Source organism: Varanus komodoensis, unplaced genomic scaffold, assembly GCF_004798865.1.
Source record: "Varanus komodoensis strain SLA01 unplaced genomic scaffold, ASM479886v1 scaffold5, whole genome shotgun sequence".
Taxonomy (NCBI): Eukaryota; Metazoa; Chordata; class Lepidosauria; order Squamata; family Varanidae; genus Varanus; species Varanus komodoensis.
The window spans coordinates 16186153-16213808 of NW_025336087.1; the positions used below are offsets into that span (position 1 = coordinate 16186153).

Here is a 27656-nt window from a genome sequence, read left to right on the forward strand (position 1 = left end):
GCCTCATATACCATCTCTACCACAGCTTTTTGAATGGTTATGATAGTACGTAAAAACATCTGAATTTATCTCAGTTGTCTATCATATGCTTGTAGCAGCTCAGCTAAAAGTTAACTAAAATTATTGTAAATAGTTATACTGTTAATTTATACCATTTGGAAGTGTGAACACATTTCAGAAGCACTTTATATGAATATAACAGTAATTTCTATCCAATAGGGATTAATATTTATGTGGTTGAATCCTCCTTTTCTTTTTCATTTTTCTTTTTTAACCCTCTTATATTACTGGCATTTACTATTTTTACTATCATAATGAATGAACCCTTTAGCAACTTGACACTATATCTTAACTTAAAATTTAAATAAGGTTTTAAGTGCCTGTATTTTTGAGGGGCTATGTTCAGCATAGTGCTAGCAAACTTCTTGTGCAATACTTCCGGTTCCTCTTTCTTTCCTTGGACTACCACCCTCCTCTTCTGCTCCCAGCTCACCAGAGTAGATATATGAGTATATTTGAGACTGGTGGAGGATAATCTGTAGGGATACAGAAAAATCAATTTGCTAGTGGTGTCTACTCCACCAAAGAACAAAGTATGTTGGGTACAATAGTGTTTGCCAGTCCTACATAAACATTACATCTACAGATTTTTTAAAAAATGATTTTAAAATAAAAAACAAAACAGTGTTTTAAATGAACTGTTTTGAAGTTTTTACTTAAAGACATTGGAAAGTTTCAGTATATAGATTTGATCTAACAAAAGCTCATACGTGCATCATATCATTTCCAAAGGGATGTAATATATATGTAAAATAATATCTGTTCTTGATTTGCACACCTATTTGTATGATTTCTGCCATGCCACATGCTTTTTATTTAAGCTGCTAAGACTATCCATTCATTTTGGAAGCTCCATTTATTTTTATTGTAAAAGTAAAATGTGCATTTGCTTTTCAGGTTCCAAAAGTGTGTTGAAGCTAAAGAAGAACTAGAGACTGATCTTTATAAGCGATTTATCTTGGTCCTCAATGAAAAGAAGGCAAAGATAAGAAGCTTACAAAAATGTTTAAATGAAATTCAAGAAAGTGTAGTGAAAACTACAGAAGCAAGGTACTGTTTATTGCTTCCCTTGTGTTACTAAGCAACATGTTTGAAGGTTTTGTTTTGTTTTGTATTTTATTTTATATTTTAATATTTCTTGGCTGCCCCTCAGAGCAGGACCACAGCCAAGGCAGCATGCAACAATAAAACTCACATGATAAAAAACTTATGCAGTAATAAAAACAGTAAAAACAGAAGCAGCAGCTGCAAACATTCTAAAACGCAAGAAACACCAACATAAAAGCAAAAACGTAACATAAAACTTAACACATATAACTGCTTCTAGAATCCAGTCAAATAAAGCACACTCAGAGGAAGGCCAGAGTAATAAAGTAGGTTTTCAGGGCTTTCCTAAAAGTCTGCAATGATGGTACTGGTGGATGACAACTTATTCCAGAGGTGTCAAGTCACTGTAGAGAAGGCCTTTTCTCATGTATTGAGGGTATTCAACTGCCTCACAGGTGGCCAAATGAGATTTGCCTTGCTGTTCTTTGTCTGGTAGAGAATATGGAACTTTAATGGAGTGTTCTTGGAGTAAATGTTGCCTTATTTGGATAAGAGGAACAGATGCATTTAGTATTCCTGCAGTTGAACCTTATTAATACACTACTGAGTTTGAAACTTCATTTGAAACTCACTAATGTTTTGTCTATATTCCTATAGACACTCTATGCCTATATTTAACCCTGGCTTTAAAAGAAGGATAAATATGTTAGCTAATGAGATATCAGACTGGACCTTCCTTGGCAATATTTGTGATTATAAAACAATTAAAACTAGCTAGAATAATGACTATTTGGAGTTCAAGTTTATTTCCTGTAAGTGGAAAAGGGGGGAATAGAGCTCATTTAGATTTACTTAAAACAAGAATAATTGGTGACCACTTTCTGGCATAAATCTGCTATTTTTTCTTCAGTGAAAGAAAATGGAGAGAACTAACTAGGACTGTAAATGAATGTATTCGGTAAGGAGATACAGCCCCTTTCCTAATGGCAAATGGTCTTGAAAACAGTACTAAAATTTTAGCAGAACTGTAGAGAGAAATACTCTAGTAAAGTAAATAACATTACTAAAGTACTTTACTAGAGGCTATGACTGTAATGAAAATAGGGGATGGGCAACCTTTGGTCCTTCAAATGTTTTGGCACACAATTCTCATAATCCTTTCCCTATGATTAGGCCACATAGGATTGGTGGGAGTTGTAAACCAAAACATCTGGAGGGCCACAAGTTGCTAATCCCTGGTGTACATCAACTTTCCCTCACCTGTTGTCCTTCAGATATGTTGGACTGTATCTCACATTGAACATACTAGCTGAGGATGATGGTAGTAGACATGTTGGACTGTATTTCCCATTGGACATGCTGGCTGGGTAGTCAACACATCTGGAGGGCATCACAGTTGAGGAAAACTAATGTAATTAAAACTAATGTTGCAGCTTTTCACTACAGTTAATATTCAAAGAGATTGTTACACATGCTGAAGTCATTTTAAGGGAATTGTAGGAGATGGCTGTCTCCCATCACAACACAGAAGCAGCTACAATGTCTCCAGAAAGTGGAAGATTTACTTTTGGTAGCCTAGACAGCATTAGGACATAGGAAAGAAAGGACAAATATGGTTGAGGATAGGAGGGAGAAAGTCTGGATATGTCCATTGTCTGCTTTTCCCTTTATATATATATATTCTGGCAGATGATAACACAAACCTTTATAGGTCCCAAATTATGCTTCACCTTCAAGTTCCATGTCCTTTAGAAACAATGAATTGTCAAAATGAGAGTGCTAGCATAAGACTGAAAGGATTAATGGCTTAAACAGCTGCCAGAATAATAAATTGTGAATGAAAACACTGGAATTTATTAGCTATCCAGCCCTCAGAGGAGATTTGTGTAATTAACTGGTGAATGTTTCACACAAATTTGGCCAAAGTCCTTTAAGAATGTAGTCCAAGACTTCCCCCCACTCCCCTGCTCCAATATACTGTGCAATGTGCTGGAGTGGCTATCTTTGCTGCCCTGTATTCCATCTAGATCACCATTTTTGGCTGCTTAGATGAAGTCCCCTGGACGAGGAAGAAAGGAAGCTGGAGAACCATTTGAATATGGCATAAGCCATCAGCTCCAAGCCCCTCTCCTGGCATAGCCCTTTTCTTCTCTGAAGCCAATTTCTGAGGTCTGAGAAGTAGCTAGCATGTTTTGGTTTGGTTTGGTTTGGTTTTTTGGTCCAGCTGTGATGGGCATTGGTGCAGCTCTGAAGCTGTAGGATCTTGAAGCCAGAATAATCCGGTGCATCCCACCCATACCCTGGACATGTCAGGAAGCCATTGGATTGCACTCTAAGTCTGTTGTTGTTTTCACTGTTTTTGTTATTTTCATTTTTATACTGCCCCTAGCCAAAGTTCTCTGGACGGTTTACAGCAAAGTATAAAAGCAATAAAATACAATAGATAAAAACATTAAGAATTAAAAAATTAACTTAAAGTACAGGTAGTCCCTGGGTTATAGATGAGTTCTGTTCCTGAGAATGTCCTTAAGGCGAATTTGCATGTAAGTTGGATCACATAAGTAAGCCAAATGTAAGTATATGTATGTGCATTTTACATTCCTATGTGTATAAAACACTCAAGAAACACTTCCATGTTCACTGAACATCTTAAACACAATACAGCATTGTAATAATGATAATAATACAGTAATAATAAAGTAATTACAGGTACTGAAGAGAGAGGGAGAGAATCTGTATGCAGTATTGTAAAAAACAAATAAAAGAGACAGTTGTTAAAACAGTTTAGAACGTTGTTGAGGTAACATTAACTAATGATGATGGATATGGACTTGGTGCTGGAGAGTCAGGGTTTGGTTGTGCTGCTGGAATGGGGCAGGTAACCCCTGGAGTTGCTTTTTTGAAGTCGGCCTCAAGGGTTGTTTGTACAGCCATTTTACTTTTCTCACAATAAATGGCCTTGTGGTAGCTGAGGGTCTGGTTACAAGGCCAGTGCTACAGAAAAACTGAAGGGGAACTACATGCCCTACACATGCTCCAAACCACACCGGTTTGGGTATACTTGAGCTAATACCCAGAATGAAAAATTGTGAATACTGTATCTCTAGGAAACTAACCTGTCACTGATGACACATTGCTAAACATGTCATGTAATTTCCTAGAGATATGTTACATACTTCTTTAGAGGTAGCCATGACTATCTCTAGCAAAAAGCTGTGAATATCTCTAATGAAAAGCTGTGACTATCTCTAGGAAACTATGCAGCCCCTGATGACACAGTGGCAAATGCATTGCATACTTCCCTAGAGATATTCATATAGGGGAGGCCATATGAGTAAAAGAAAGGCACCTGGGTAATTGTATTAGGCTCCTGAATGACCAGGGAGATCATTGAATGCCTATGCAAAGAGGTCTGTCTTAATCTGGCACCGAAAAGATGGCAAATTTGGTGCCAGTCTGGCTGCAGTAGGGAGGTTGTTCCAAAGATTGGGTGGGGGGACCACTGAAAAGGCCTTTCTCCTAGTTACCACTCTCCACGCCTCTTGGGTGGTTGTCACCAGAGGAAGGCCCCAGAGGCTTTGCGAAATGTCTAGGTAGATCAGGGTTGGGAGAAGTAGTCTGACAGTTACTGTGGTCCCAAGCTATTTAGGGCTTTATAGGTTAAGACCAGCACCTTGATTTGGGACTAGAAGCATACAGGCAGCCAGTGCAGATAGATCAGAACTGGTCTTATGTATTCACACCTCTGGGTCTCAGTTATTAATCTGGCTGCTGCTTTCTGTAGTAGCGGCAGCTTCTGAATATCTTCAAGGGCAGCCTACATAGAGTGTGCTGCAGTAATCCAATTTAGAGATTACCAGAGCAAAAATTACTGAAACCAATATCCTTTTCCAGGTAAAGGCACAGCTGAGCCACCAGTGAAAGCTGGTAGAAAGCACTCTGAGCCACCAGTGCCACCTGAGCCACTAGTGACAAAGATAGCTGAAGGAGCACCCCTAAGCTGTGAACCTACTGCTTTAGTGGGAGTGCAACTCTACCTAGAATAGGTTAACACGCCCCATCTGATCAAAGAAATCACCCAGAAACAGCATCTCTGTCTTGTCAGGATTGAACTTCAGTTTGTTAGCCCTCATCCAGTCCATTATCATAGCCATGCACCAGTTCAGCACATCCACAACCTTACCTGCTGAAGATGAAAAGGAGAGATACCATTGCATGTTATCAGCATAGTGATGGCAATGCCCTTCAAAAGTCTGGTGATCCCACTCATCAGTTTCATGTAGATGTTAAATAGCATAGGGGACAGAACAGACCCCTGAGAAACTCCATCCTAGAGGATCCAAGGGGCTGAGCAATATTCACCAAGCATCACCTTCTGGAGAAGGCCCTCCAAGTGGGAGCAGAACCATTGCAATGCAGTGCCTCCTATTCCCATGGCTGATGGCATCAAAAGCAGTCTCAAAAGAGGTCTAGCTGTATCAACAGGGTTGCACTCCTCTGTCTCACTCCTGGCATAGTTCATCATATAGGGCGACCAAGACTATTTCTGTGCCAAAACCAGGCCTGAACCCTGATTGAAACAGAACCAGATAATCAGTTTCATCCAAGAGGGTCTGGAGTTGATTAGCAACCACTCTCTCTAGAACTTTGCCCAGGAAAAGAATATTTACTACCGTCCTGTAGTTGTTCAGATTTTCTAGGTAAAGGATTGCTTGCTTGCTTGCTTGCTAATTGCGAAGTCACATCTTACCCATTGCGACTCCATGGACAACACTCCTCCAGGCCTTCCTGTCCTCCACCATCCCCTGGAGTCCACTTAAGCTCACACCGACTGCTTCAGTGACTCCATCTAGCCACCTCATCCTCTGCCGTCCCCTTCTTTTGCTGTCAATTGTTCCTAGCATTAGGGTTAGGATTATTGAAAAAGAATTATTTTAAAATTATGCTGTGCAAATAGACAATGACTTTGTATTGTCTGTATTGTATTTGCATTGTAGTGGCAGTGCAGAAACATCTGAAAGTAGAGATGAAAAGGAAGCTTATGAAAGAAGCACTGATGAAGAAAGTGAAAATTTGATACAACCCTCCACATCAGCACCAGGTAAAGTAGACCAAGATGTTTATATAAGAGGGATCTCAAATCTGTACCCTTTATTTTAAAGAGCTATAACATAATGTAGACCAAAACTTTCAGACTACTTTACAGCAAGTTAATATAAAAGCTTTCAATTAAAAGTAAATCTCCAAAAAGGAATACATGTTTAAAACATGTATCTGGAAAAAAAATGGTAATGCAAGCATTCATTCTCTTCTATTTTCTTTTCCTTTAACATACGATTTCATTACAGCCAAGTTTATTGACTGCTGTTTCTGTATTTATATTACTTTATGTGATTTATTTATTTTACTCTTTTAATGTACATCACAGTCAGAGCTTATGCTGAAGGTGGTTCATGAATTCTCCAAACAAGTAAATAACTGCCATTTGCAGGTGGGAAATTATTCTAGTAGACAGTAATTTCTGAATATTATGTTACATGCCTTCTTAATTACTTCTCAAACTTGAAATTAGTTTAGTCTGCAACCTTATGCACATTTGCTAGTCCCAGTGTACTAATTTGGCTTTAGTAGGTTTTATTTAATTAGGACTTTTAAATTCAGCCTTGGTACTTGAGTGCATGGGGTTTCTAGGCTGTCACCCATCCAAGCACTGACCAGACTCTGACCTGCTTAGTTTCAGTCAAGGTGGCTGAATCATCTGACTAAACTTTTAAAGGGCTGCACTGTTAATCTCTTTTGTATATGGGGGAGCTAGTTAGAAATAGCAACTTAAAATGAACCTACTGTAAATGAGCTTCAAAATAACTGCTAAAATCAAGGTATTTATACAGTATGTCTGACTATGATTCAAAAGCTTAGACATTCTGCACTGAAAAGTTTTGAGATGAATGGCGGTAGTTCATTAGCCATATCTGCATCTGAATGCTAGATCACTCAATTATTTTTCAAAATTGCACTGATTAAAAAGCAGCATGATTCCATTCCAGGTTCATGGAAAGTTGAATACATTGTGTTTATTTAAAGGAATGTATCCTGCTAACTTAACTATGTTCTGAAATATTTTTTTAATTATTGTTATGACTTATGCATGCTACTTGGACCTCCCTCAAGTAGAGGATTGTTCCATATTTGGGATTTCTTTTAAAGCTACCCTGCCACGTAAGCAATGCAATATTTGTTGCGACACTTTTGTTAATTACAAATATATATCCTTAACAAGACAAAACCTCCTCCTCCTGATCCACACCAACCTGGAAGCTCCTGAAATAAATAAAATTCAGTTATGGAAGAGGAGAGAGAAGAGAGACAGAGAGAGAGTCAGCTTTAATTAATGCAATTCCTAAGTGATGAAAATGGTGGAGGATTTAGTACTCTGCCAGAGTAAAGTAATAATTACTATTAAAAAGACAGCATCTGTCTTTCCAGAGAGTTCCAGTGAGTCTCAGTCTGAAAGGCCTGGGAGCTCTCTTTCATCTTCATGATGAAAAGCTCTCCACAGGACACTTTTCACTGCTTTGGCATAGCATGACGGACATACTTTCAGTAAGGTGTTAAAGATATGTGAAATTTAACACATGAGATTTATAAGAATAGGCAGGCCAGCAGCAATATGAATAATTTTTTATCCTTCTTTATTATCAATTTAAAGTACAACCAGACTCCAAAGTAGCAGAATGTTCTGTTCTTAAATGAAATCGTAAATTAATTTCAACTTCCCATATTGCTATATCTCAGCTGCCATAAATGTGTTTCTCATAGCAAATACATAAAATAGCCTGTACATTATCTCTACTTCTGCATGATGGGCAGAATTGTAGGAAAGCACAGCTGTTAATTTCAAAACCTTTCTGCAAATGGATATTGCTACAGAACAGACATTTGAAAGACAGCTCACTCTTGTGGAACGTTACCATATCAAATTTTCCCCCCTAAATTGAACCTGTCAACATGGGCTTCTATTAGCAGAAACCTTTTGGCTTATTGTATAAATTGGGTTGTAGGGGTAGGTTGGCATAGCAAAATGACAAACACAACGAGATCTGTATTCAGCTTCATCATGGTGGGAAATATAGAAACAAAAGTATGCAGGGCCTCTTTACTTTCACATTAGAGATCAATTGGAAAAACATTTGGCATCTTATTATTTCACATTAGGCTTTGGTCTTTTTACTTAAATGGCAGTATCCAAAATATATTTATTGAAGGCAATGTACAAAAAAGTCATTTAATTCAGTAAACCCATTTGGCTTTCAAAACCTCAACTCCCCGTTTGTCGACCTATGCTACAGAACTCAGTGTCATTAAAATCAATAGAATTACTCATATGAAGTGGAAACAGTACAACTTCATATGTGCAAGTGTGGAGGGAGCAATTCTCTGGTGCCACTTGAGAGACTATGGGCTGTTTTCAATAGTGTTTGTTTACCAGTGGAATGGACACAACTGGAACACATTTCCCCTGACCTGTGGGTACCTGCGCTCCCAGGGGCTACTTCAGAGGACTGGGGGACTTTCAATCCAGACTTCAGGGGCTCATGAGAAGCTGAGGGAAGGAGGGAGGGAATGTCCAGCCAGGTGACATAGGATGGAGCCTTCTTCTCTAGATTATGATTACTGTGTTTAGCACAAGGATATGAGTAAATAAATACTGACTTAGACCACATGTTGATGATTAGAAATCTATCTGGAATTGTGATTGAGAAGGATTTCAGTTCTGCACAGTAGAGTATGGTGAAAGAGCTAGCTCTTCTTCCCCAAGGTAGGAATGGAATATTCTCTCATCTCTCATGTGAGTGTTGGAAGTTTCTTCATTCACCTTTCTTTACACCGGAGGACCTGCATATGTAGCAGTACTTTGTGTAATGGATAGAGTAGCTTTCCCCAGTCTTGTGTATTAGACTGCAAATTTTATTATTTATTTATTTAAAACATTTCTATGCCGCCCCATCGCAACAAAGCCTTGGGGCGGCGCACAACACATAAATAAATACAGGAGTAATAAAATAAATACTAAAATTATACGATAAATAACACCCCCCCAGTGCATTTTTGGCTAAAAAAAATGTTTTTTTTTGCCAATGGTTGTGGGTGATAGAAGTTTTAGTTTAAACATCTAGAGGGGAAGGTTGGAACAGAGCCCAGTTGCATTTTGTATTCTTTATGTGACTCCCTGAAAAAAGGAAGCACGTTTACTGGCAATTGCGATAATTAAAGACCAGAACCTTGATGCTGGCTATGTACATACGTGGAAGTAGTGAGCAACAAGCTTTATACGTTACTAAGTGAGCCAATCTGGAAGCATTCTTTTGTGCTCACTTCAACAATACCTTTTTTCTCTTGGCTTAAAGTCTGATAAATCTATTTGGTACAAATGTGTACAGAAACCAGTGTGCATCCAACTGCTGCTTAGCTGGGTCCTGTGATATCATCAGGAAAGTCACCACCACTATATCTCAGGGAAAAAATATGCTTGAAATTTTCTTTGGAACAGCCTTCCCCAACCTTGTAGCTGCCAGACACATTTGGATTGCAGCACCCAGAATTTCCAGTCAATGGCCCGGCTGGATGGGAATTCTGGGAGTTGAGGTCCACATACCTCTGAAGTTTCCCAGGTTGGGGAGTGCTGCATTATAAGGTATGAATAAGTAGTCAAACATTTATCGATTCATTTTATTACCATTATTTTCCTGCTTTTTAGGATCCAGAAATGGGCAGGCACCTTCCCTGCTTAGGATACTCATTCCTCAGTAAGTGAAATATATGGAATAAGGAGCCTTAGTGCCTGCCACATTGAGACAGGGAAATGTGGCAGGAGTCAATACCAGGAAAAATCTCTACTCCAGGCTTTGGAAAACTGCTGGCCATCAAACTAAAAAATCTAGATCAGTTGTTTGACTAAATACACAACTGGATTTTTTAAAAGAGTCTTACATTCACATGGTTAAGCCTTTCCAGTTTCTTACATCAGGTTTGTTGTTTCTTACTGTGACTGATGTAAGGGTCATCTGCATTTATGAAGACACAATTTGGAAGAGCATGTGCTACCTGAGCAGTATTTTAAAGACTACATTGTGTCTTTCAGGCAAGACTGAAGTGAAAAAAGGAGTTTTACAGAGGCTAATCCTAAAGGACTTCATTATATAGCTAAGGGAATGAGTTTTACTGCTGCATAAATGTCCATGTATAGATACTGCAAGGTCTCTCACCAAACTGAAAGCTTATGTGGGGAATAAAATTAGCAAGAGCATAGTAGCCTTTTCAGAGAAAGAAACAAAGGCTTCTTAGCACTTTACCTAGGAAATTGCTCTCCCAGTCATTCTTAAACCTATAAATAATGTTGAAACGATGTCAGTGCTCTGACGTTTGGTCTTAAGTAGATTTGAAACAGACACAATGTGTGCATAGCTGAAATTGGAAGGATCTTTATAAATCATTTTGCTTTCTTGTGTGCTCAAAGCAAATTAGGGCTTAATGTTTACAGGTCTCTCAGCTGTTTATAGCTCTTACCTGACTGTGCTTTCTTTGGCAAAGCATAGCAGCTCTGGGAAGCGGTTTTATTTTGTTTATGTATACTGGTACTCAAGCTGGGCTATTACAGCTGTCCTTTGGCAAAATTATCGTCAGATCTCTGATCTGCAAAGTGTAGTCTATCCTACTTTTATCATTCTTTCTCATAACTTTTAAGTGTTGCAGTTTGGTACAAATTACTAATAAAAGCATTCAATTTACTACTTGGGTTATATCTGGTACATAGTCATAGGTTGCTTTGATTGCATTTTCAGCACTCAAAAGTCCTGGGCCAGTGGTTTCTTCATTTTAACATCTGAAAAGTGTAAGCTGTTGTACTTAACAAAACAAGCTTCTTGCTACACCGAAACACTACTTATTTGTTGGGAAATTTGATCTGGAGCAATCTATTATACAGAAGAGTGAAAACACAACTGCTGGTTCCAAATGAAGGTAGTTTTTACAGTATTCTGATTCTGGCTGATTATTCTATCTCCTTAACTACATACAGTGACAGCTTTGGAATCCATAGAACAGCCTCAGTATTGTCTGCCAGTCCAAACCAAATTAGTTATTACCATAAACCCACAGCTGTCAGTGAAAATGGCATTTCTTTATCCTTTTTAGATAGAATCTGCCTCTTACCCTGATGATACTGTGCATTTTCTCCCAACACCAGCAGCAGTCAGTAATGTGGGGCAGGGAAGAACATTCTGATTTCATAATGCAAATTATGTACCATTAGAAATTATGGAGAGGCAGAATAATATTAGCTCTTAATGCCAGTAATACTACTCATATCTGAGACCTGGAGTTTTTAATGGTATTCCTTATTGGGTTTCAGATTAAATATATTTCAAGATCTACTATAGTGTACTGGGCTGTCAAGCACCATAGGAATATTTTTATTCTTAAGCATACTTCATACTATTAATTCAACTATGTCAAGCAGTCTGAAAATACAACTTAAGTTCTATTATCGTATCTTTGTGAATTCTGTCCAATGTATGATGTTATACAGTTTTCCAATAAAATTCTGAGAGAAAATAGAAAGTGTGGCAAAGGAGAGCCAGTGGCATAGTAGTTAGAGTATCAATCTGGAATTGGCAGTCTGGATTCTAGTTCCCAGTCAGCCATAAACTTTGGACTAGTCACTAACTCTCAGCCTAACCTACCTCACAAGGTGGTTGTTGTGAGGATAAAACTGGAGGGGATGGGAAACTTGTAAGCTTTGGGTTTCTTACAAGAGAAAGAAAGGCAGTGTATAAATGTAATACAGTAACAAAAATAATTGCATTTTCTGTTATATTAACAATTTACATTATATAATGTGGTTCCTGCTAGGGCTAGGGTTTTTAATTGTCTTCTGATATCCTTTGCTAACAAAGTTAGCATGCACTGCCATAAGTAAAGATAGGTTTGGAGAACATAGCAGGTGTTTTGGTAATAAATTACCAATGTAAGAGTAGGTTACCAGTTCCTGCTTGTTTTCTTTCTTGGTAAGATTGAAATAAGAGACGTGAGGCCAAATAAGAAATGAGGCCAAATAGTGCAGGCTAGCAGAAAAACAAAATTCGGCTCCTCGCCTGAGGGTCCCTAGCAGCATCAGGGCATGACCTTCTGAAGGTTGATCTTTAACCGTCTAGTCAGACAGCTCTGTTGGACTTTCTCACAGGCCTGAAAAAGATTTATTATTTCAAATAAGATGACTGGGAGACCACAGAATTAACTGTGTGACAGAAACCAGTGTGACTTTCCTTGGGGGTGAGGTGGGGTGGGGAGCAAGCAAACGCTTACAGTGTATGAAAATTGCTGGGCTTGGCTAGAAAATTGCATAGGGGGATCATTTTCCATTTGGCAAATGGATAATCTGTTTAATGAAACAGGATTTCTTGTAAATGAGATGATACAAACTCTTGATCTTGTTGCAAAGTAAAATGGTTTGGATGTTGTTCTGTCAACAAGGAACATCACTTTTAGCTATAAAACAAAATTGTACTCAAATGCCCTATTTTTGTGTAATCTGTTTCAGTGACCCCCTCACCAAAAACAACCTTTTAAGGGAGACAAACCTCATCCCAGAACCCACAGCTGATTTTGTGGTTCCTGCCATGTCCACGAGTCCTGCAGGCACAGGAGGCAATTGCATCCCCTCTCATGTGCTCATGAAGCTTCCTTCCTCTTGTGTTTAAGTGTGTGTGTGTGTACAGTAAAGACACTTTTCTTCCATGATGCCAAAGCTTCACCTATGTGTATCTGACCACTAGCACCGTTGCTGATTTTGCGACTGGTATTCTGGGAAAGAAAACTTTGTTTTTGAAAGAGGTATGGCAGCATGGTACGACTTATTAATAGTTATGAGCTACCTACTTCTCTCAGTGCTGAAAGGTGAAAGAATGATGTAACATCATTTTGTTTTCTTTTGGATAGGAAAGAGTACTGGAGAGTTGTGATTCTTGGAATGCTGCTTCGCTTCCTATAATCTCTTGGTGAAATGGTCCCATTTCTGCTAGAAATGCATCCAGTTATTCTCTTCAAGGAAAAAATAATCCTACTCTTTAAAATTAGTGTGATACATTCTCCATTTCTTTGAAGTGTAAGAAATTGAGCTCCATATTTAAATAACTTTAGCTTTTATTTGAATCATATACAGTATTACAGTTCACTTTATTAATTCCTCTGCTTGTTTTTCGCAAAGAGGGCAGATCATTATGGGGCAAAATAATTTGGGGTAGTGAAAAGTAATACAAGCAATGGGCATGAGTTGTGTGGCTATAAACTACTTTCAGTCTTGTAGTATCAAACTTGGTCTTTAAGTGGGTGATCAACCCTTTCCAGCATAGGTCAAATTCTGTTGTTTGTTATGCTTCCAATGAACAGCACTTCTGTCATGTCCAGACTGAGTTTAATGTTACCAGAGTTCATCCATCTCACTCCAGTCATCCACAGCTACACCTAGATTGGATGAAAAGAAGAAATCAAACTGAGTAACATTCACAAATATATACATCATTAGATTACTGCTTCTAGCACCTTCATGGCTTGGAGGGCAAACTCTGCCAGACGCCATGCATAAAAATTCAGTGGAACAAACCAGTAGTCTTCTTGCATCCGTTTCTGGAATCTGGCTGCTCCGGAGGAGTGGAGCTCATTCTTCCCCTGCACAGAAGGATGAGTGACCATTAAAATAAACTGAAAAAATGCCCCAGTGGAAGGTTGGGCTTCTAGGGCTTTCCAGAGTCCTCATGGTAGGTTGTGGGGAAATGACAGAACCTCCTGGGAGGGCAGCAGTGGAGAGCAATGCAGTTTGCTAATGCTCCTGCTCTGCTGCATGAGGGTCCTGCTTCATTTGAGGTCTGGCCCTGAAAGCAAGAGTTAATGGGTAGGAAGGTTGGTGGGTGTGACCTTTGGGGACACACAAATAGTAGTGTCCCAATTCCTGGGTGACAGCTTTTGTGCTGGAATGGAAGATGGAATATGCTGGCATGGAAGATGGAGGCCTTGAAGAAGGAAGGCATCATTCTGAAGAAAAAATCTTTTAGGAGGATCCCATTCTGAGGAATATGGGCAGATGTCATGTCACATTGAGGATGCATCTCTGGGGGCTTGTGATAATAGGAGATTCAATCAGACAAAATTAAAGGAACTTGCTATTGTCCCCCAGACAAGAACACTCAGGGAGGCCTCCAAACAAGGAAGCCCTTGTAATAGCAGTTGATTATCCTTACAATTATCCTTACATTGCCTAGATAAATGCATGTTAAAGCCCTACAAAGAGATTAGATTTCTCAGTTTCCTAAATGACTTTGCCCATGGAACTGATCAGAGAGGAAGTGACCCTGGATTTAAGCTCACTGGTGTTTCTCAGCACAAGAACAAGATGTAAATGTATCAGTTGGAAACAGCAACCACAGTGCTATCAACATGTATTAGAGAGGGCAATTAGCAGGGAAGCCCTTCATAGATACCTTTAATCCCAGAAGGGAAACTTTTGTAAAATCAGGGAATTGGTAAAAAAGCTGTGAGGGGGAAGCGAGAGGCTTAAGTCCCTTCAAATTTTTGGCAACAGCAAAGGCATCAAGAATATATCAGAAGCAAGAAAACAATTGAATTATAGGATACTAAAGGAGGATAAGTAGGCAGCAAAGAATTTGAATACATTACTTTAATTTCATTTAACTTCTTCAATGAAGAAGAAACAGGACAAATAGTTGTAACTGAACTTAATGTTTTCAGGAAGAGAGTTTGAGGGAGTGGGGAAAATAATTGTGACAAAAGATGAAGTTCTTAACTTCATAGACAAATTGAAATTTAATGAATCTTACTGCTCAGAAAATATCCATCCCAGAGTTCTTAAAGTACTGAAATATAAAATTGCTGATCTTCTAACAAAAACATCTTACGAACTCAGTATCAGAAGACTGGACAATGCTCACTGTAACACTAGTTTTTGTGTGTGTGTGTGTGTTTTTTAGTGGATCCAGGAGGGTTTCAGGGATTTTCAGACAGGTTCAAGATAAATTTGTTGAAAGCATTATTCATGATAAAATTGGCAAGCTTATAAAAACACACACTGCTGAAAAAGAATCAATATACCTTCTGCAAAATTCAGTCTTTTCTTCCTAACCTTTCAGAGTTTTTTCAGAATGTCAGAAAACATGTATGCAGCCATCATCTGGAAGACATGCTTACTTGGCCTTCCAAAAGGTCTTTTACAGGGTTCCTCACCAAACACTCCAGGACAAGCTTAGCAGTCATGGAGTAAGAGGAGAAACTCTCTCATTTATCAGTAATGGCTTCAAGACGAGAAAGGAGAAAGTAAGAATAAATGATAAATTCTTCCAGTGGAAGCACATAAACAAAAGGATTTTGCTGGGTTCTCTGTGAAGATCATTGCCATTCAGTGTGTTCATAAATGATCTGGGATTAAGAGAGTGCAGTGAAGTGGCCAAGTTTGCTGATTACACCAAATAATTTAGGATAGTTAGTTCTGAAAGAGATTGCAAGGAACTCCCGAAGGATTTTTCCAGCCTGGAAGAAAAATCAAAATGGTAAATTAAAGTGTAAATTGATGCACATTGGGGCAAAAAATTCCAACTTCAATTATAAGCTGATGGAAACTGAACTAGTGCTTGCTGAGAAAAAGATCTTGGGGATGTTGCTGGCTAGCCTCATGAAAATCTTAGTTTAGTGTGCAGCTATTGTGAAAAAAAACTCACCTCTGTATCAGACATAGAAAGGAATTGAAAATAAAATGGAAAATTCTCACTGCCCTATACAAATCTGTGCCATTTACCACATATATCTGTGGTATATGTGTATACCACACATATACAATATGTGATATGTGTATATTTCTGGTCACCTCACCTAAAAAGGGATATTGCAGTGTTGGAAAAGTACAGAAAAGGTCAACTAAAATTGCTGCAGCTATTCCCTTGTGAATAAATTCTACAATGTTGGGATTGTTTAGCTTGGAAAAAAGGCAAAAGTAAGGGGAAGACATGATAAAGGTGTACAGAATTACACACAGTGTAGAGAAATTGGATAGACTGATATTATTAATAATTCTAGAACCCACTGGATTGGTGGAGGATTCAGAAAAGATAAAAGAAAGTACTTCTTCACACAAAGCATAGCTAAACTACAGGATCTCCATAATGCGGTGGTGGTGGTGTTTGTGCCTGTAAAGGAATGGCGCTTCCCCTGGTGGCTTGATGGAGAAGGCAGCCTGGTTCATCCTGCAAATACTTACGTCAGACCTATAGGTGTTTGCAGAATTAGACTCAAAGCAGTGATGCAGACCAGCTGGGAACCACAGAAGGCCCTATAAAAGGCTCCCCAGCGCTACATATCTTTGTACAACATGAATCTTCATGATAGCTGCTTCTGATTCTGCTGTGTCTTTGTGTCTTGCATGTTCCTAACCTTGCCTTTGTCTTTGGTTCTGCCGAACTTTTGCCAGGTATCCAACTCTTGCTGTTCCTGATTTTGCCTTCTGTTGTCTTGTCATGCACGGTTGGTACCTGACCCCCTGCTCATTCCTGACTTTGCCTTTTTTCAAGTATCTGATTGTTGCCTGAGTGAGTCTTGAGTCTCCTTCCACCTCTTTTACCCTTGGTCCTGATGTCATGCTGGGTGGCTGCAGTGTAAATAGATAAGATAGGACTTTTTATTGTTGCACTGTCACGTATTTATTTCTAGATTGCTTAAGAACAGGAGCAGTATTCATAGCTATCTTCCTTTTCTATATGAGGTGGTATTATTGCATTTTCTAACCATTTGCTTGAAGAAATTGAGAAATTAGGTTAAATTGAAGGTATTGGACCTCACATGGGGCGCATCTAGCTTTTTCTTTGGAAAGCTAGTCTGGTGGAGTGGTTGAGAGTGTAGGACTGGGGACACCAGCAATCTGGATCCTAATTTCCCCTCACCCATGCTCACTGGTTTTGGGCCAGTCACAGACTCTCAGTCTAACCTACTTCACAGAGTTGTTGTGAGGATAAGACTTAGAGTGAGAATTAAATAAGCCACCTTGAATTCCTCAAAAGGAAAAAATAAAGGTAGATATATAAATATAAATAAATATAAATAATATATTTATTTATATTTATATAAATATAAATAAAATAAATTTATACTGCTGAGCTTCACTGGATTGAATAGCACAAACAGTTCAGATAAAACTATGCTGAAAATGTAAACTTTGTAAATTACAAATTTATGGGGAAAATGTTAAGCTTTTGGCAATATGTTCACATTTACAGAAAAATATTCCAAGCAGTTGAATACTGTACTAATGAACAGCTTGCCTTTCATCGATTTTTGGGCTGTCATGTACACACGGCAAGAAAAATTTTGCACTCAATATAGGTAGGTACTATAGTCCTGCTAAGCGTTTGAAAGAAAATAATACAGAAAAAAAATCAATTTGTGGGCAAGACATTTCAGATAACGAAATTATAATTCCTTAGCTTTCACCAGCTTTGTAATGGAGCTTTTACCTGTGATCCATGTGACAGAGGATTCAAAGAATATTATAAAGCTTTCATTGTTGTATCTTGAAACAGGCCCTGACTTCTTTCATAATCAAAACATTTTTATAAGCCCCCATCATTAGTTTTTTCCCCCTTAACCTATAATTTAGGGGTTTCACTTTATATTTTAAATGTTTTATGTTAACAGGATGATGACTTCTGTCACTGTTAATATTATTATTGTTTCAAACACATTCTTATAAAGTATTGAAATATTTAATGAATAAAAGGTAAAGAATTAAACATTGACTGTACACTAAGTTTTAAACATTTCTCATTTGTCTAGAAAAATTGGGTTGAATCCAAAGATTCTCTGATGAATGTTCTCCAATGGAAGAACTTCCATAAGCAGAAGGAACATTTCCATCAAGAAAGAAACTTTGGTTCCAGCCAAGTGGCAAAAGAGTATAACTCGTTTCACAGCAGTACTTCATTTTTACAGCATTTCATATTTCAGGGTGAAATTTGTTTAGCCTTTCTCTGGGAAGAAGGCAAAATTGTGCCTTGCCCATTTTGTATATCTTGGCCTGTACTCAATGCTGCCCCTATGCAAGTGGGACCCACCACCAGGGCAATGGGAAATTTGTGCATCACGCGGTGTTCGGAAATGAATGAAACACTCATTTCCAGAACAGGGCAGCTGGAGAGCAGAGCCTTCAGAAGTAAGCTCTGGTGACCTGTCCCATTCCAAAAAACAAGCTTTTCTGCTCATTTCTGGGATTACTGTGGGAAGTGCTGGTTCTGTGGTGCCAGTGGTGAATTCGGCTAGCCCAAGAGAGGTGGAAGAGTACAGCACCAGTGTTGAATACTGCCCCTTGTGTGGGCTTTCTAGTCATGAACAGCTTTCTGTTTTAAGCCTGCATAGTTTCTGAAAGGTGATAGTGGTTTAGAGAGAATTTAATAATTTAATTAATTAATTAATTTAATAAAACATTTTTATCCCGTCTTTTCACTAAACATCTCAAGACAGCTTACAGAATATAAAATCAGAACAATGGAAATACAATCCATAATATAATAAATAGTAATAAATAAAGTATGATAAATACAATCTTTACTAATGGGATACTGTCAAACCAATAATGAACAAGAGAATAAATCACAATCATAAGAAAAATAAATAACAATGGATAAAATAATAAAATGTGATTGTTAAGTTTAAAAATCTAAAAACTCTAATTCTTAAAATAACAGTAAAATAAAAAGGTTTTGACCTGGCGCTGAAAAGAGTATAAGCTTGGTGCCAGGCGAACCTCTCCAGGAAGCGCATTCCACAATCTGGGTGCCACTGCAGAGAAGGCCCTACTCCAAGTAGATGTCCTTTTTACCTCTTCCAAGGAGGGTTCTTGGAACAGGGCCTCCCTCGCTGATTTTAAGGGGCGTGGGGGGCATATAAAGAAGGAGACGTTCCTTCAGGTATCCCAGTCCCAAGCTGTTCAAGGCTTTATAGGTCAAAACCAGCACCTTGAATTGGGCCTGGACTTCGACTGGAAGCCAGTGGAGCTGATAGAGGACTGGCATTATATGAGAATAACAGTCTGTCCCCGTCAGCAGCCTGGCCGCTCTATTCTGTACCAGCTGAAGTATCTGGACCATTTTCAAGAGCAGCCCCATATAGAGCGTGTTACAATAATCCAACCGGGAGGTTAACCAGAGCATGAATCACCATTGCTAGGCAGTGCTTGTCCAGGTAAGGACTCAGCTGATGGACCAGCTGAAGCTGTAGGAAAGCACTCTTTGCCACCACTGCCACCTGGATTTCCAGTGACAGCTCTGGGTCGAGGAGTATTCCCATGCTGCGGACCCTGTCCTTTAGAGGGCGTGCTAACCTGTCCAGGACAAGGTCAAAATCACTTACCTGAAACCTCGATCCACCCACCAACAGGACTTCCATCTTATTTGGATTGAGGCTCAGTTTATTGGCCCTCGTCCAGCCCATTACCTTGGACAGGCACTGGTTCAGTACATCCACTGCCTCATCTGGAGTAGATGTAAACAAGAGGTAGAGTTGGGTGTCATCAGCATACTGATGATTCTGCAGCCCAAACCTCCTGATGACCATTCCTAGCAGTTTCATGTAGATGTTGAAGAGCATGGGGGACAAAGTAGTGCCCTGCGCAACCCCATGGCACAAAGCTATAGTCCCCCAGCACCACCACCTGGAATCGGCTGACCAGGTAGGAGCGAAACCACTGCCATGCAGAACCTCCAACTCCTAACCCGGCCAGTCTATCCAGAAGGATACCATGGTCGATGGAATTGAAAGCTTCTGAGAGGTCCAGGAGAACCAACAGGGATGCACTCCCCCTGTCCCTCTTCCTGCACAGGTCATCATACAGGGTGACCAAGGCAGATTCAGTGCCATAACCGGGTCTGAAGCCAGACTGAAATGGGCCCAGATAATCCATTTCATCCAAGAGTACTTGGAGTTGTCCCTCCACCACCCGTTCTAACACCTTGCCCAAAAATGGGATGTTGGCAACCAGTTGGCAACTCTGGGTCCAGGAACGCCTTCTTCAGGACAGGCCAGATCACCACCTTCTTCAAGGGGGCAGGGACCGGGCTCCCTCAGTGAGGCGCTGATAACCTCGTGAACCCAGGGAGTGATCCCATAACTGACTTTCTTAAGTAGCCAAGAAGGGCAAGGGTCAAGTGAGCAGGTGGTAGGGCATACCATCCCAAGCACCTTGTCCACATCCTCAGGCTGCAATAACTGAAACTCATGAATTCCCCAGATAGTGTGTCAGGAGCCATGAATGTGTAGGCCCCTGCTTCTTTCCAGCCACTGTGAAAAGCGTTTTTTCCTAGAGTGGTGGTGTGACCCCAGCAGAGAATGAGGAGGATGGAAAGGGGACACATCAATGGGAGGGGAAAGGACATGGATCCACCAGATTCACAAGCCTCTCAGTTCTGGACTTTGGGATGGCAGGGGAAGTAGATGGGTCTTTGAGCCCATTGAGCTCAAAATGACTTTAGGGAGAATGGAAGGCTGACAACCCAGTGTTTCTCCTACTCTGCCAGAAAACTCTGAGGCTGGAGCCCCCCATCTATCAAATGTCAGTCCTTTAGGATTGGTTCTTAGTAAACAGAACAGAGCCAATGTGGAGTGTTGATTAGAGTACTGGACTGAGACTTAACAGTTTCAGGTTCTAGGCCCCACTTGGCCATGCCACTGTGTGACTTTGGAATAATCACTGACTCTTAACCTAGCCTACCTTGTTGTGAGGATGAAATGGACAAGAAGAGGATTATGTAAACTGCCTTGGGTCATCAGGCAGTGAACAGAACTGGTCTTAGGAGCTCACCAGATGAGCACTCTGGAGCACATTCCATGATCTATCAGTGTTCATGCTCTACTTCTTGATTGTGTGTCTGAGTGAGTGAGTGTGTGTGTGTGTAGAAGGGTTGTATCTGATCTGCCTTCAACTCATGGGGTGGTATTAGGCAGTAGTTACCTCTTAGGCTCAGGACTGTTTTCTCATCTGCAGAATGGGAATAGTGCTAATAACTGTGGCTTGTTGTAGTTGCTGAGAAGTGAAGTGCTTTGAAACCCCAGCCCAAGCATTATCTAAATGCTCATTATGTGCAAAGCAAGCTACAGTTCTGTGAACAGTCTTCCTCTGGCCCCTTTTGGCACCTTCTTCTATTACTGGAGCTTTCTCTCCCCCCTCCCCCCCCTTTATACATGTAATCCTCTTGATCTGTAGGATGCATTCTTAACTGCAATGGCATGAAGCTGCTGCTTGCCTGCTGTGGTGTAAACAGACTGTGGTGCCAGGGCACACAATTGGTGTTATGTTGAGCACATAACATTGAGCACAGTGGATCCAGTCCATTGAGCGCAGTGGATGGCTCCTATACAGCTCAGAATAAAAGCTGTAATAGATAAAAACCCCACTGACATAAGAGTCACCAGCATCCCCCACTCCCCTGTACATGGAAATACCTCCCCACTCTTCTCTGTAACCCTGACAATTCCTATAAAGGTGAAGCAGCAGCAGCAGCTTCTGTAATGGTGGATTATTGGGAGCATGTGTAGCCAGTCCCGTGCATGTGTAGGCACAGTGATGGATCCTCGTTTCCCTTGCTTCCCTGGCTCAGCTCTGGCAGACGGGCATGTGTATAGGTCACACAGCAGATCAAGGCAAGAAATGGAAGGGAGGTACATGTCTTTCACTCTGCTGTTCAGATTCCTTTGAATGCCTGTTCATGTGTTCACTCAGAACGGCAGTGGTCTCTCAACCTCAGGCATTGGTTCTTGTTTTTAAGAAACATTTTGTTTTTTGGAAATGTAACCTAGCTTCATTGTGTTGCTACTGCAATATTGTTATTAGGTATAACAAAGTAATGTATCTTGTCTGCTAGCAGTTTGTTCAGGCTTAATTAGTACCTTCAGGAATATATCTTGAGGTAGGTTGGTTGGCTGGTGGGGTCCATGGACCATTATAGTGAGTTCCTCTGAGCACAGCAAATCTCTTTTGAATAGCAAGTACAGGCTTTGATCCCAACAACTGTGGAGAACATTCTTCAGGCAAACAGGACTTTCTTGTGCTTTTTCTGGTGGAACCCATGAGGGTCCCCTCTGAAATATTATGATATATCCAGGTCTATAGCTACTGAGATAGGGCATTTGTGGAAATTAGAATGCTGCTGTCAGTTTAATAACTGGGTCCCATAGATCTGGACACATAAGACCAGATCTGGCCTGCTTGCATTGGCTGCCTGTAAGTGTCTGGTCCCAGTTCAAGGTGCTGGTTTTAACCTATAAAACCCTGAACAGCTTAGGACCACAATACCTGTCAGAGCTTCTCTCCCAAGTGTGATCTACTTGGACACTACACTCAGCCTCTGGGACCTTCCTCCAAGTGCCAACTCCAAGGGAAGTTCAGAAGGTGGCAGCTAGGGGGAGGGCTTTCTTGGTGGTGGCTCCCCATCTCTGGAATAACTCCCCACTACAGCCTGCTTGGCGCTGAATCTGCCATCTTTTTGGCACCGGGTTAAGACAACCATCTTTTCTGAGGCTTTTAAGGACTTGGCTACCCAGGGGCTTGAAGGGGATCACCAGGTGTTGCAGAGTCTCTCTTGGTATTTTTGTTTGTTTTTATCTGTTTCTACCTGTTTTGATTTTTTTTTTACATTTTTATTGTATTTTTTTATCATTTGTTTTCATGGGTGGTGTAAACCATCCAAAGGGTTTTGGCTGTGGGACAGTATAGAAATGAAGACAATTAAAAAAGCTCTTTGTGCAAAGAGAAAGGAGTTCTTTGGCCCCCATAGTTGAGAGTTTGAGAGTATAAAGATTACGCTGTCCATAAAAACCTGTGCTTTTAATGCCTTTGATACATAAGCTTCTGGGAAAAGGGGATAGAGTAGCAACTTAGTATTTTCAGTGTTCTGCACCTATAAAAGCAGATGTTTGATCTATCTGGGTGATTTGTTTGGGGTGCTTGAAGTAAGAGATCCACTGGCCATCTTGGTGTAACAAAGTGCTATTGGGAAAGGTAATGCAATATTGAATCATCTGTTTAGATTTGTAAACCTGTCGACAGAGTTTAGACTTTGTGTTAATGTTATATATCAACCTGGTTCACACATCTGGATGAATGAACTATGACTCGGTGGGAAGTAGGGAGTCACATGATCACTTCCCTGAATTGTGATGGCTGAACCTGAAACTTTGGACTCTTGGAGGAGAGACTGCCCAGAACTGGAACCCATGCTTTAGAAAAAGAACCCAGTAGTCATGACATGCAAACTGGGCCATTGTACGATTTATGAAATGTGTTGTCATGATTTCTTAACATATTGTATAATAGGTTTTATACTGTTTCATGTCAAGTTCTCACGGCATGTATTTCCAATCCGTGCTGCTCTGTAGACTTGAAACATATGTCTTCGATGTTGGAAAAGACTCAGATTGGATTTGTAAGAAATTGACTTTAATGAGCAGCAACACCCGAAACAAGGCAGTAATCCTGCAGTTAAGTGTTTAGAATGTTCTATTTAGGAATGGAATTATAAAATCTGCCTTTAAAAACTTGAATTAATATGTCCTTTATAGATTAATGTAAATATTGGGCCAGTCTAGTGATCCAGTTCATGGAAGAGTAATGGAGAAAAAAGCTAACCTGCTGTAAGATTTGCACCTGGGGAGGAATAAAAATGACATTATGTGCTGTACAGCTGCTTTGCAAAACAAGACAGGCAAATCTGGAAAATGAATTTCCTGGCTTCATCCCATGCAAACTTTGATCTCTTCAAGTTGCAGCCTCTGTATTTTGAAATAAATTGTTTTAAGAAAAAGAAGGTTGAACAAAGAAGTAGGTAGAGTTAACTGTTAGCAGAATGATTCTTTCTTACATATTCTTGTAGTCTAGAATTCTGAGTCTTAAATCCTCCCCCTCACCAAATTTTGTTCTGTTAACTATCAAACACAAATTTTATTACCAGCATCAATATACAATCAGATTAATTTGATTTTTTGTGCTACATTTGGGAGACATGCCAGAGTTTTAATGTTTGGAAATAGATTGGGGAGGCAGGGAAGGAATCATAAAATCATGGATGATAGCAGATCAGACTTGGTGGGAGGGTAGGGAAAAGCCTAAATCTCATACGGAGAGACATAACTATAAAGATAACATATTGATCTTCCTTCCTTCCTTCCTTCCTTCCTTCCTTCCTTCCTTCCTTCCTTCCCCTTGTATTTGTTGCTTTTCACAGTGCCTGAAATAATTATTTGTAATGGAAGTTGCAAATAGTTTAATAGCAAAACCAAAACTTATTCTGTGTTTTTCACATTGTCTTTTCCCCTGCTCCTTCACTATGGCAGCTAAACCCAGAAGAGATTCATTACTTAGTTCAGATTCTACTGATGTTGCACCAAGCAGAAAGAGAAGACAACGGACACGAAAAGGTGCAAGAATAGAGCCCAAGGTGGCATTATATGAGACAGAACTTGCAACAAATGAAAAGTAAGAATTATTTAATATTTTTATCAATTCCCAAAGATAGCATATCTAGCATATTTAATGTATGCGTGAACTTAACAGTGTAAACTTATTCTTTCAAAGGAATGTCCTTTTGTTTTCAATAGAACAGTCTCTTCCTAGGTGCAAATGTTCATAAGGTTTGGAAACTTATGCTGAAATTTTAAATGCAGTTTCTAGGGACTAAGTCTCATAAATTTCAGTGAGCCTTGTTTAGGAATTTGCTATTAATTTCTCATTTTGCTTACTTTGTCTAGTTATAATGGCTTTATAAAAACTGCTTGTGTACAGAAGTGTGTTTTTCCCAAATAACAAAAACAAATCTTAGCTACCTGCAGTTAAACCATTTTGTCTCTTTTCCTTTTGCTGTTGTCATTGTGTCAGTTGTAACTAATGAATATTATCCTGCTTCCATTTATATACTCTTAGATCAGAAACAAAAGTGCATTTCTTAAAATGACAGGGTATTTTGTTTGGGACCATTCTAACAAATTTTACATCCATGGAAAATGAACTTACCAAAAATCAGTTTCCTTGAATAGTTTTGAGATGGTTTTCTATGCTTAAACTATTTGGGTGGAGAACTAAATGTTTAAAAGATTTATCACTATTACTTTTCTATGGATCTTTTTTCTCCTTGTAAGATTCAATCTGTGCAAAGTGTGGTTTCCAGAACAGAGTTTGTGATTTATCAGATCAGTGAGTAGCTTTATTTAGGCTGCAGCCAAATAATAGTGAGCTTCCCTTAGCACTTGTGCAACTGATTATACATTGGATGTAGCTGATGATTGTGAACTGTTGTAGGAGTTGGGCTGTTCCTCTAATAAAAGATTTATCAAATTCTGACCTAAAGGAAGAAGCCAGAATCCACGGCTAAAACACCAAGGCTAATGGACCCATGGATAAGCCAGTGCCAAAATCTGGGGGAAAGCTCAGTGAGCAAACTGATATGGAAGGTAGTAGATCTGAAATCATAAATCCAAGGATACAGTGGCAGGTTGAGAGGGTAGACCAACTAAAAAGTGTCAGAAGCTCCAAGTGATTGGAGTTTCTCTTTGAGGATGTGGTTTTCTCATTTCAGTTTTGAAGCGAACAGAGGTATGCAGTTTGGAATTAACTTTTTATCATTAAGCCACACTTGCTTAATGGCCCCTCGTCTAAACTGGCTTGTTCCTTGTGTTATTGCATTCTGCATTGCTCTTCTTTTGTTCTACAAAGACAGCCTAGCCTGTCAGCTTTAACATAAAGCCTTTTAGACAGAAAGCCTTTGTCCTGGTCTGTTCGGAAGGAGGGGGGAAAAACCTGCCAGGACAAATGTCTGCAGTGTTTTATTGATGCCAGTGTTTGTGTTACTGTTTGATGTGTTCCTTAGCTTTTGTACATTTTTATAGTTTCATTGTTGGTGGTGGTTTATGGCCAATACAAAGTACATGTAAGCTGACACTCTAACCCTAATTTTCCAAGAACAAAGTATGCCTTTTTCTTATGAGAGGATATACCTAAACCAAGTGTTGCTGTCAGAATAATATGGTACTTTCTTTCTAAAAGTGCTTTGACCAAATCAAGATTTAGGGTGCAATCCCATAATCCATCGTTGATGCATGTAAGCCTCTGCACTGCAGTGCCTTGCACCCTGATTTTTATCTGGATGGCTGGTTTTGGTCATCTACATAAAGCATCTGGGAGAGGGAGGGAAGGAGGCCAAGAACCAATAGGAATCAGGGGAAGACCTCGGTCCAGGCTCTTTCCCTTCTCTCCCCACAGCACATCACTTTTTCTCCCCGCTGAGGTGCCCCAGAGGAGACAGCTGGCATTGCCTCATCTTTCCACCCTGGCTGCAAGGGGATGGGGTGGGGACTCTGAATAGCCCTGTGACGCCCAGGCAATGTTCCGAGGCCGTAATGAATTGCTGCTGAGACTGTGCTGAATTGTAGTCTGCTGTTAATTTCCAGATCTTAAGTTCTGCTCTACTCTTGAAATAGCAAAATTGCGTTCCTCTCATTCTCTTGCATTAAAACATTGCTCACCATGTGGCCGATGTTCTGGTCACATCAACAGAAGACACATATGTGGCCTGCATAGCCCTGGTTTACCATTTTCGGAGGACAGAGAGGCAAAAAAACCCAAGAAACCATTTTTGTCATTCTGTCTACTTTGTTGTCAGGAGCTGTGTGGATTTGGACCAAGCCTCTGTGAGTAGGAGTGCTCCATCCTTAGGGCTACTTGCCCTGAGGCAAGGGATTGTACTGTAGGGATTACATTCTAAATAAGGCAAATACAAATAACTGTCAGCTGTTTTTAAGGATTCACTTTCCTTTATGGAGAGAAAAAAAACCCTTTTCATTTCCTTTCCCTACAAATGTACAGTTACTGAATGTTGTATTTGCAGTTCTCGTGTTATTTCCTTGCTTGCAGTTTCACCCTCCATCATGGCCCTAGTTCGTGAACTTTTTTTAATGAGACAAAAAAAGGGAATGCAGTGAGAAAATGTCCATGAGCCCTAAAATGATGATTATATGCTACCTCCACCATCAGAATATACTGTACAACATGCATATGTGCACCAGTGCTGTGGAATGTAGTCAGGAAGGAGATGTGATATTCATGCACACTTGTGGGATCCTGTGGGCAACTGATTGACATTGTCTGCACAGGATGTTAGACTAGAGTGACTGTTGGTCTGATCAAGTATGATAGTTCTTAAAGTAACAGGGAATATAAAATTTGTACCAGCATAGATCTGGTTCATAATTCATACTCACATAAAGTTCCGATAAAGTAGCACACAGCATGTAAGGAACAGATTCACCATATGTATAAAGTAGGCAGCCAAGTGAATTCTTAGGCTGTGTAGTTAGGCTACTTCGATCCCATTGAAATGCTGGAATTTAGGCAGGCGAATGGTGCAGAAGATTGTTGCCTTGGGGTTTCATCCTGGAAGACAGTCCTTTTCATA

At 39.8% G+C, this 27656-nt stretch overlaps 1 protein-coding gene across 4 annotated transcripts in view; it reads left to right on the forward strand.

Annotated features, from left to right (window-relative positions):
* XRCC4 (X-ray repair cross complementing 4) overlaps window positions 1-27656 on the forward strand; it is a 137066-nt gene that overhangs the window by 57735 nt on the left and 51675 nt on the right. For all 4 annotated transcript variants that reach the window (XM_044446276.1, XM_044446277.1, XM_044446279.1 and 1 more), the window contains exons 5-7: window positions 958-1110; window positions 6105-6208; window positions 24544-24685. In XM_044446276.1, the coding sequence (XP_044302211.1) occupies window positions 958-1110; window positions 6105-6208; window positions 24544-24685 (399 nt within the window). The remainder of the gene's footprint in view (window positions 1-957; window positions 1111-6104; window positions 6209-24543; window positions 24686-27656) is intronic.